We start from the raw sequence: 10895 nt of genomic DNA on the forward strand, positions 1-10895 counted from the left end.
CTCCAAGATTTGTGCAAACCAGGAATCAGGAGAATCTGTGCTCCCCAGTAACTTATAGCTTATAGGAATGGTAGTGGCAGGGCTGTCTAAAGGTTAGAGCCATGACTGGAGCTTTATCTCCTTGCAGGGCAGATGTACACAATATGAAGTGGGTAGGATCCAGAGGTTCCCACTGTTCAATGGGTGGGATTCCTTATGCTAGCAGAAAGACACTTCTGTTCATGCAAGGAAGGGACGATATTTTCCACTGGCATCCCACTGCATCATTGCTCATGCTATTCCCTGAACACCAGAAACAATGCAGGGAAAGGAGGAAATAGGAAAGCCCTGTTTTGCAAGTGTAACACTTTGGATAGTCCCTGGTTCTAAGCAAATGTAATTATTTGCAAACCAATGTATATAGATCCTACCTCAATATCAATATTGTTGAAAGTTCTTGCTTCCTTCATTGGCAAATTAATTTCATTTCCTTTTGGTCCATGGATATAGTAATGGTATATGTGTCTGTAAAAAAATGGTATATGTGTCTGTTAAAATTTGAATAAAAGACATTTACAAAATTGGTACAGTGTTGAATAATCAAGCAGGCATTTACTTAAGTTATAAAATGGGCACCCCACAACTGGCAGCTGGAAACCTGAAAGCAGCACTAAGCGTACTATGCACTAATATAGACTAGTATAAATTTATAGTAAATTCAATTAATAAATGATTTGCAGAAACTGCACAAAAAAATCTTAAGTAATGCAAGATTTGAGTCAATAGTATTTGAACATATTAACTATTTTAACAAACAACTCACGATAGTTGCCTCGTCCAACGGTTAAAATTGTTTTTCAGGTACTGTACGTGTTCTGGCTGTACTCCTGTAATAACTACTGCAGTGAAACCTTCTTTGTCTTTTTCTTCCATGATAAGATTGTGCAGGAATCGTTCATCGTCATTAACAATATGGGAAGAGTCAGATGGCTTTGAGAAATAGTTTTAAAATAAAATAAAATAGGTCACTTGACTGGAATTGTAACCATAAACTGGGAAACAACTGCTCTCATCTTTCTTGTCCAGCTGCTTATCAGAAAAGATAAAACTTGTTGGTACAATTAATTTCCCAACAACTGCCTAAACCCTGGTAGCTACTTGTTAAGTACTAAGATGACCTTTTTTCAAGTATTTTGTATAACTCAACAAATAATTTAAGTTCCTTACCTTTCTGTTTCGAATGTATCCCTTGTATATAGCTTCTTTGTTTTTCTCTTTCTTTTCAAAATCTTCTTTAGAAAGTACAAGCTCATGAACATCTTTAGAATCTGCAGGTTTGCTTATCATCTGTTCAAGATTTAAAAATTTTAAATAATAAATACAGTGGTACTTCGGGTTACATATGCTTCAGGTTACATACGCTTTAGGTTACAGACTCCACTAACCCAGAAATAGTACCTCTGGTTAAGAACTTTGCTTCAGGATGAGAACAGAAATTGTGCTCCAGTGGTGCAGCAGCAGCAGGAGGCCCCATTAGCTAAAGTGGTGCTTCAGGTTAAGAACAGTTTCAGGTTAAGAATGGACCTCTGGAAGGAATTAAATACTTAACCCGAGGTACCACTGTAGAACAGTTTCAGAATTACAAGAGAAGCCACATCTGTCAAAAGTGCACACAAGATGACAAGAAGGGACCATCAGTATGCATTTCCCCCCAATACAGCACCCAGATATAGAATACACCCCATCTCATTACCATGTCGTATTCAAGACAAAGACAGCCTTCTCTCCACCAGCAACACAGAGTATTCTCATTCATTTTAAGTGTGTAATATCCAGTGTTTGAGACCAGCAGTCCCAATTGCCAGACTGTGGTTCATGTAGGAAAACTATTGTTACCAACTAACAGCTGGGAGGCAAAGGGGTCCTGTTCGTTTACCAAAGGCCATGAAGGGTGTGGGTAAGCCAAACCAGTGTTCCCAATAACTGCTAAGTGGACAGGCCTCTTTTCTAATAGCCAATTGGTGACAATGGTCTGATGATTTTCCTTATGACTACTGTATCAGCATGGGGCACACTTTACAGGTATGCTGCATACAGAAGCAGGAAAACACAGCCAGTTGCTAGTCTAGGTTAGCCAAGAAGTACCACATAAAATGGCTAAAATTGTAAAAATATAAAATGTTACTTACTCTGGTAGACTGTCCAACAAAAAACACTGCTTGTTTACCACCAACCCCAAAATATGATATATCACTGTTTAAACTGCGGGGTACAGCTGAAGGACGTACATATCCTGAATGGTCACTAATACCAAAATTAGACAAAAAAAGAAATATCAGAAGCTGTTAAATATGCAAGTGTGAGCATATCAGGCATTACTGAAAACTTTTCCAATTAATAACAATACCAAGCAAGAACACATAATGCTTACTACTAACTAAACATTACAAAATATCTCCATTATATATTCATTCAAATATTCAGAAACATTGATTTGCTTCCTGGTAATTACTAAAGTATTTCAAGTGGTTGACAAAGTTATCAATGTAAAAACTATATATCTTAACAAAAGATAAAAGACTTGAAATACTGAGACCTCAAAGTATAATTATTTGGACTTTTTGTTAGCTGTTTCAATTTCTCAGCATTTAAGAACTATGGGAACTTTTTAAAACATGTCCTGAGAACACTGAATTCTTACACAATGAAATTCACCAATTTTATACTTAAATACCATTGAAATTAGAACATCCTAACCTTTCCATATCACTTTGTCGTGTAAACTTTGATAACCGATACACAGCCCAATTATTCAGTTGTTTAGAACTCATGCCTCTTCCATTATCAATCACGGCAATGGCTGGTTTCCCTTGAGAGTCATCAAATAACTATTTTTTTAAAAGAAGAAGAAACAGTATATGATGATTCTATCATACAATAACCCTGCAAAACACTGGAGTAGCTCCTTAGTTACTTACCAGCTTTAACTGTATTCTCCGGACGGCAGTATTTTCAGAAGTAGCTGATAAAGAGTTATCAATTAATTCTGCAAGAGCGAACGCTAAACAGAAAAAGAGAGAAATGTTTGGTAATAATTAAAATTATTAACAAAAATTAGAATATCCACTTTTGACATGTTCCTGAAAGGCAACATATGATACAAGCTATACCTTATCTTCTTTCCCTCTGAAAAGAGGAGTATCTTTCTCTCTGACAGGAGAGGCAGTGACAGATGGCTATTAGAAACTTGACAGAGACTCATTCATATAAAGATTACACTGAATTTTGATGTCATACTGTAAGTTCAGGTAATGTCTTCTGTTGGGACAATTTCCCAGTCCCAGTCAGCATTTTAGATCAGCCATCCATAATACAATTAGCAGGATTCTGACCTGAGTTCCCCACATACCCCACAACCCAATGTAGCGCTATGCCAATACCAGAGATTAAAGGACACTATAGACTGGTACAGCTGTTCAACACATTAAAGTATGTTGTTGGAGAGCTTGAGGGGGAGGCAACTTTTTAGGGGTTGTAAAGTGTGTATGCTATTAAAGGGAAAAGAGGAAGATAGATAGGAAAAGTTTGTTTTAATCCTGATGCAATTTTTAAAAGATTACTTTAAAACTAACTTTATTTTAATTACAGCTTATTTTTTAAATCTGTTGCATGGTATTTAATAGCAAAACATTGGTCTTAACAATACAATGTACTAATTAACTGTGTGTCATACAGTTACAGTTAAAAGAATACCTGATATACTTACGCAGCGGATTTTGTCCTTCACTAGCATAGTATTCATACATTCCACTTTTCACAAGTGTATCATAATGTGGTAGGAAATCAATACGCTCTTTTGTTGCAGAGGCGAGTGACTGGTCAACTGATTGTAGCAAATAGACAGTCGTGCCATCTTTAACCATTCCCCCTACAACACATATATGAAATAAAAATCCAACTTCATTTTTCATACTGCTGTTAAAATATATTTTATTTACTTATATATTTATTTCATAAACTTTATACACTGTTTGAGAGATAAAACACTACAATTGCCTAACGAACAATTTCCAGTGAACGCATTGTGTTCAGAAAGAAGGACCTGAATGTACATTGTTTCGATTACTTAGTACAAAGCTTCTTTCCCCCTTAGACTTGCAATATAAGTTACTTAGCTTGCATTTTATAAAAAACAATTTAGTAATGAAATCAGATATCCAATTAAGGGATATTAATTTTCGATTGCTACTACATGAATGTTAGCACTTACCTTTTGTGTTATTCTTTTAAAAAACTGATTTCCATACACAGAGCATAAAAATATTTCTCATTTCTGATTTTATGTTTTAAAATCCTGCTATGTATACAGAAACTAATTAGTGTTCTGATAAAAAATAGGAGTCCTGTGGCATCTCAGAAATAAATAAATGGGTGAGGCATGAGTTTTCATGCACTTTTGCTACTTTATCAGAGAGAATTTGGGTATAGCTTGTATCCATTAAGAAAAACGTACGTACCAAAGTTTTCATTTGTGATCTGTATTCTATTTGTGGTTGTCACAATAAAAGTTTCTTTGGAGGAAATGCCAAATACCTACAAAGGCAAGTTAAATATTAAATTAGAAGGGTGGAGGGAGATAAAGCAGAGCTCGGGGTAAAAACATTCAAGAACCTTAAGAAGTGTCCTATAAACCAAAAAGGTTTATATAGTCCAGGATGCACTTTCCTTTAACAATGCCTTATTGTTGCCCCGAGCAACTGGCACTGAAAGGCATATTGGACTTGAATCTGGAGAATCTGTTTAGCTGCCCTGGCAAATGGATACTGAAGATACTTCATCCATTAATTTCTCTAATCCCCCTTTAAAGCCATCTAAACATTTTTGTAGGAGAAACTCTATAAGGCTATTGGAGCACATTAGACCCTTTCCATTCTTTACTATGAGCCCAGTATTTCATGTAGGCACTTTTTGGTTTCAGCTTAATTTGTTTTATAAGTTCACTTTTATAAGTCGTTGGTTTTTGAACAGCCTAGTTCTTGAACATTTTGGCTCCTGAACGATCAAAACCTGGAAGTGACTGTTCCGGTTTTCGAACATTCTTTTGGAAGCCAAATGTCTGACAGGGCTTCCGTGGCTTCTAAATTTTTCTCTTTGCAAACATTTTCATTTCTCCATATGATATTGTATGTTACTTTTATAACCAAGATCTTATTACTTCTTGTAATATGGAATGATACATTTTGTTCATCTCATAAATATCGACAAAGTTTTACTCAGCTTTACCTGCAGTCTTCTAAACTTTTAAGCTTAAACTACAGACTAGAATGACTAGAATGCAGTTTCGATCTGCCCTAGAGAAAGTCTCTGAGCACCTAATCAAAACACTCTTCCTGCGTTTGTTTTACACTTTAATTAGAAGTATTGCATCAGAACATCGTTGGTAATCATTTCTCAGCAGACCTCTATATTGAACAACAAGTCCAAAGCTGAGATGTAGCCTAGTATTGATAAAGCTGTGTACAATTATCTTCACTACTGCAGGAAACAGCATGGTTAAGAGGAATATAGTAGTTCTGGGTCAGTGTGTTAATCAGAAGGTTGGTTGTTTGAGTCCACCTGGAGAAGACTGTCAACAGATTTATTGCACTGTAGGGGTTAGACTGGACTAGACCAACCCTCAGAATCCCTTCCAACTCTACAATTCTATGATCCCCAGTGCTGCCACTTTCCCTCCCTCTTATTCCCCTTTCTCAGCTCACTCTTGCAAACAAATCATCCCCTCCCCCCATTTCCATGCCTCCTCCTCTCTCCTGTTTTGCAGCCCCCTTTGCACACACTTCCAATACTGATGTATGCTGCTGCATCTTCAAGATGAACAGAATCTTAAGAGCAAGTCTGGTAGTTTGTTTGTTTAATTACAGAATGTTAAGTTCCATTGGTTGACGTCAGGGTGGATTTGATTTAAATCAAATTGATTTAAATCACTAGTCAGTAAGACTTGATTTGAATCACTAGTCACTAAGACCTGATTTAAATCATTTTTTACAGAAATACTCATTCTTGCTGGTATAATCTTAATATTTACAACCAGATGAAGGTTTCATTTTTGGAATAACAAATTTTCAGAGTAGTTTTTACAGTTATATAAAAAATTACTCATTTGGTTATACGTACTATTAGAAATACATAGACAGATAATTATGAAATTATTGTGAAGTTAAATAGGTTAACTGTTTATATTTGGACAACTTTCCTGCTGTACTTTATTGGAAGGAGAAAAATAATCATTTCCTTAATAACAATTTAAACAATTTATTTAATATATTTAATTTATTTATTATAGCATATGTATCCACATTTGTTAATTGATATTGTTAAACTTTTTTAAAAAAAACTTAGACTGAGTTTTAAGGTAAAGGTAAAGGGACCCCTGACCATTAGGTCCAGTCGTGACCAGCTCTGGGGTTGGGGCGCTCATCTCGCTTTATTGGCCAAGGGAGCCGACGTACAGCTTCCGGGTCAGGTGGCCAGCATGACTAAGCTGCTTCTGGCAAACCAGAGCAGCGTACGGAAACACCGTTTACCTTCCCTATTTATCTGCTTGCACTTTTGACGTGCTTTCGAACTGCTAGGTTGGCAGGAGCAGGGACCGAGCAACGGGAGCTCACCCCGTCGCGGGGATTCAAACCGCCGACCTTCTGATCGGCAAGCCCTAGGCTCTGTGGTTTAACCCACAGCGCCACCCGCGTCCCTTAGAACACATTAAAAAACTTTTAAAAAATCCTTATTTCCTGATGAATAGCTTTTGGACTATAATGTAACTTAAATAGAAAACTGTCTTTAGAAATATTTTCCATCCAAAAGCATTTTATTTTAAAAATCCAATTTAAAAAATCCAATTTAAATAAAAAACCCCAATTTAAATTTTAAAAATAATTGATTTGTATCCACCCTGGCGAATGTTGCATACATGGGTGCTGTTTGTTAATAAAATACCTGTGCTAAATTTCACACTGTATCATGAACTTCAAACTGAAGATAACACATGGTACCAGGAATGAAACAAATTGTGTGAAAGTTCTATAGAATATTCAAAGTGGGCTCTTCATCCTCCATCTCTTTCACACAAGGCAGCTGAAGTACCAAAGAGTAAGAACTTTGCAGGAGGGCTGCTATCATTAGGCCAATTTAGGGCGCAGATATCACAGGGGCACAGTGCTGACCTTTGAGGGACAGTTTTATACAGATTAGTTTGTTTTTTCTTATAAATTTCTGATAATATTTTAATTTATATTTATATTTTGAATACTTTTATTATTTTTGAAGTAATTCATACATCAGAACTGTTTTTATGTATATATTAATATTTTGAGGTTGTTGTTGATGGTATCCGTCTGTCTTGAGATATAATGGAGTGCACCACCGGGGGTAAAGTCAAACTGCTGTGTTAGCAGCACTGAAGTGGCCTCCGTGAGCATGGGCATAGCCAGGCTTTATGTTGGAGGCACAGAACCTCAGTTAAGTATTTTAATGGATTTACTTGATGGAGGGGGCAGTTGTCCTCCCTGCCCATGCCTTATGAGGTTATCATAAGAGAACACTTCTTGGGATTTGTTCCACTAAAGGAGACTACAGGTGTTTTATCACATAAACTCTTATTGGACAGTTCGAGCAAATGGATTACTAAATGAGAATCTGTGTGCTCAAAGTTATGTTAATGGGAGTAACATTAAATGCAAAGAAAATGGCATACAAAAGAGTCCTGGACGTAAATCCATGTGCCTTTTTGTGGCCTGAAATGCACACATTTTAAACTTTGTAGTCAATAATGCCGCTAAGTGTTGTCTGGAAGCAACTAGTTTCTTCAGTTTGGTTCAATGGATCTATAATTATTTCTCTGCATCGACTCAGCATTGGAAAATTCTAACTAACCATGTATCAGAATGAGGCATAACTGTAATGCCATTGAACAAAACAAGATGGGGGAGCTGAACTGATGCTTTGAAACCACTGAGATACCATCTTGGTATATATGATGCTCAATAGAGTTTTTTTTATGACATAAGGTTTATCTGGAAATACTGATGCTAAGGCCCTTGCTGATGCAATTTGTATGTGTATGTGTGTGTACAAGTAATTAGCTGTGCCTAGGGCACAAAATAGTCTGGCACTGGGGCTGGAAGTTTGAGTACAGAAGAAGGAAAGTACACAGAGGAAAATGAAGTTTTAATCAATGGTAGAGGTTTGAGTAAAGCAAGCTGAGCTGCAGAGACTTAACAGGAAAACTGAGGTTTCAAACAACAACAGAGGTTTTCGTAGAGTAAGCAGAGGAGATAATGTGAGAAACATAGTTTTCAACAATGGCAGACATTTGACTGGAGCAAGGAGGGCACTGAGGGAAAAAGTGGTTACTTGAAATAAGGATTCAGTAAAAAGGCAGTTTGACCAGGCTCTGTTACAACAGCTTCTGTACTGAAGCCAGCTCTGATTGTCAAAACTTTAAAACAGCAATCTCTCCGGACCTTTCCCACCACTTTCGGTTTCGGGTCCTTCCCTTCTAGCCCCCATGCCAAAGGCTGCTGCGCTTGTGCTTGCAACCCGCTTTCTTTTACACCCCCTTCCCCTTGACTCCGTGCAAATCCAAGATGCCGATGAGCCACTGCAAATCCTCCAATGATGAGATTTTTATTCTTAGAGTGAAAGAGACAAGAAAAACAAGCACCCATCCGAAACAGCCCAACAGACGTCTTTGGCAAGCCGCAAGTTCACAGCGAGGGACCTGCATTTCCTGCTCCTTCTCAACATGACAGCTCTGCTCCTTCCGAGCGGGCCATCCTCCCTGCACTCGAGAGACACTCGCGCTCTCGCTTCACACCGCGACCCGTCAACCTCGCTCAGCCGCCGGGCCATTTCGCGCCTTTTCGCCCACCCGTGTCAAGAGAAGCCCGCCCCCCCACAACCCGCGCGCGATTCGCCGCCCCCCACCCCACCCCCGTGTCAGAGAAGCCACCGGGCGCCCTCGAGTCTGGGCTCTTCAAGCACCCTACGAAAAAGCGGGCTGGGTTGCTGGCTCCCCATCCGTCGGTTGCCCGTTACGCCGTGACGCATTTTTGCCCCCTTCTCTCTCTCCCCCCCCCCAGCCCCCACAAGCGCTTTCTCACCTGGCACACGGCGCTACGGAAGGCGCCGTAGTTTCCCTCAGGACACTTCACAACTTTGTCTTCGCCGTCCGAATCCGCCTGGCGCCGGTCGAACACGTAGACAGACAGGACTTCTCCGCCGCCGCTTTCCCTCTCCACAGCCTCCTCAGCCGCTGCCATGTTGACTGACAGTTCCCTGCGAGCGAGCGAGCGAGCGCCTCAGCTCAACCACCGAGCCGCCCGCATCCGCCGCCGCGGCTCGCCCAGCTCAGAGCAGCGGCTGCGAAGGCAGAGGAAAGGGGCGTGGCGTGGATTGGGGCGGGGCCTGAGCCGGCCGGAGGGGGCGGCGCCCCGCTGCGGGGAACAAAACCCAAAGAGTGAGGCGATTTGGACGGGGGGCGGGGCGAGGGAGGGGGGCAAACCCGGAAGCGAAAGCGCTCGCGGGAGTTTCAATCCGGCGGCTGTCAAGGGGGGTCCGCGGCCCGTTCTAGTTCAAGGACGTCACGTCCGCTGTGAAACGCACCATGGCAACTATTGTTCTGGCGATGTCGGAACCCGGCCCGCTCTGAGAATCAAGGGCGTGACCGCCGCTGACGTGAAAAGTGGGAAGCGAAACCGCCGCTATTCCGCTGGCCGTTAAGTTACTCCTGAGGGGAGGGAGTGTTTCCCTCCACGTGCCCTTCCCACTACTGGAAAAGTCCTTTCTGTTTTCGTAATGCGTGTTGGATCAGCGCGCCTATGCCATAGTGGCCTAGAGGACAGCAGGGGAGGATTTCCCTATTTGTGTGACAGGATCGAAAGGCATGTGGGGAAAAGAACCAGCTCATTTATATTCACAGGCTGGTGTTCTCCTGGATTCACTGCTGTACCTGGAATGTCATGCAGCATGTCATGCTACCCAGCAGAACTTCTCACCAAATTTGGTGACCATTGCATGACCCTTCTTTCAGTCTTAGTACCTTTCAGTCTAGACTGGTCTGTTACCAATCTAATGTAAAGGTAGATTGATTTGCTTATGCTGCACACGTCATGCACCTGAAATACACCTTTTGCCTGGTTATGCATTACTCCTTCAATCCTATATTGGCCTCCTTTCTATTTCCATATCCCATTCAAACATGTTTGCTTACTTTCAGAATCCCCCAAGGCCTTCCTGCTCTTACCTTTCTGCTATTAAAACCATGTTACCTTCACACAGATTACTCCATTACTGTTAGCTGTTCAAGTTTGCTGCTCCCTTAAATAATTGCTTTCTTCCTTGCTGTTCCTATACCTGTAACTGCTTCCATTACTTCCTTGCTTTCTTCAAATTCCTCTGCCAATCATAGCTTTTCTATGAAACCTTTGACACAATCCCTATTTCCCAGAGTTATGTCTAACTAGGGTTACCTTATCCCCCCCCCCCATTTGCTCTACTGTGTGGATTTCTACATTAAGCCCTTAGAGCAGGAGAGTAGTGTCTCATACTTTAAAGTGCCATTCAACCACATGGCAGCTTTGAAACTTCCTTCCTAGAGCAGCTTGGCTAATACCAACATGGTAATCCAGGCCTTTCTTATTTATAGTACAAGAATTATAATGTATTAAATAAAATAAACTTATCTACCTTTTATTGTTATATTTTTTAATACGAATGTGTGCTACCGAGAACTGGTATTGATCTGTGGTTGCTAAGCTTTAATAAATGTTAGAATTTTATTAGAGCCAATATGTCAGAATGGGAAAATAGCCAGACCCAGATGTGTATTAGGGGTAGGAAGAGGTGTGGTGGACCCA

General features: G+C 40.2%; 1 protein-coding gene across 1 annotated transcript in view; it reads right to left on the reverse strand.

The window, feature by feature from the left end:
- The window catches only part of SMCHD1 (structural maintenance of chromosomes flexible hinge domain containing 1), a 64604-nt gene extending 55023 nt beyond the window's left edge, over window positions 1-9581 (reverse strand). Inside the window, exons 1-9 of the mRNA XM_082235180.1 lie at window positions 9141-9581; window positions 4497-4572; window positions 3746-3907; window positions 2958-3040; window positions 2737-2867; window positions 2169-2283; window positions 1207-1326; window positions 803-969; window positions 411-504 (exon numbers count right to left, since the gene is read on the reverse strand). Of these exons, the coding sequence (XP_082091306.1) occupies window positions 411-504; window positions 803-969; window positions 1207-1326; window positions 2169-2283; window positions 2737-2867; window positions 2958-3040; window positions 3746-3907; window positions 4497-4572; window positions 9141-9299 (1107 nt within the window). The 5' untranslated portion in view covers window positions 9300-9581. The remainder of the gene's footprint in view (window positions 1-410; window positions 505-802; window positions 970-1206; window positions 1327-2168; window positions 2284-2736; window positions 2868-2957; window positions 3041-3745; window positions 3908-4496; window positions 4573-9140) is intronic.
- Between the last annotated feature and the right edge of the window lie 1314 nt (window positions 9582-10895).

The sequence above is a fragment of the Podarcis vaucheri genome (genome assembly GCF_965113315.1).
Source record: "Podarcis vaucheri genome assembly, chromosome: 8".
NCBI lineage: Eukaryota > Metazoa > Chordata > Lepidosauria > Squamata > Lacertidae > Podarcis > Podarcis vaucheri.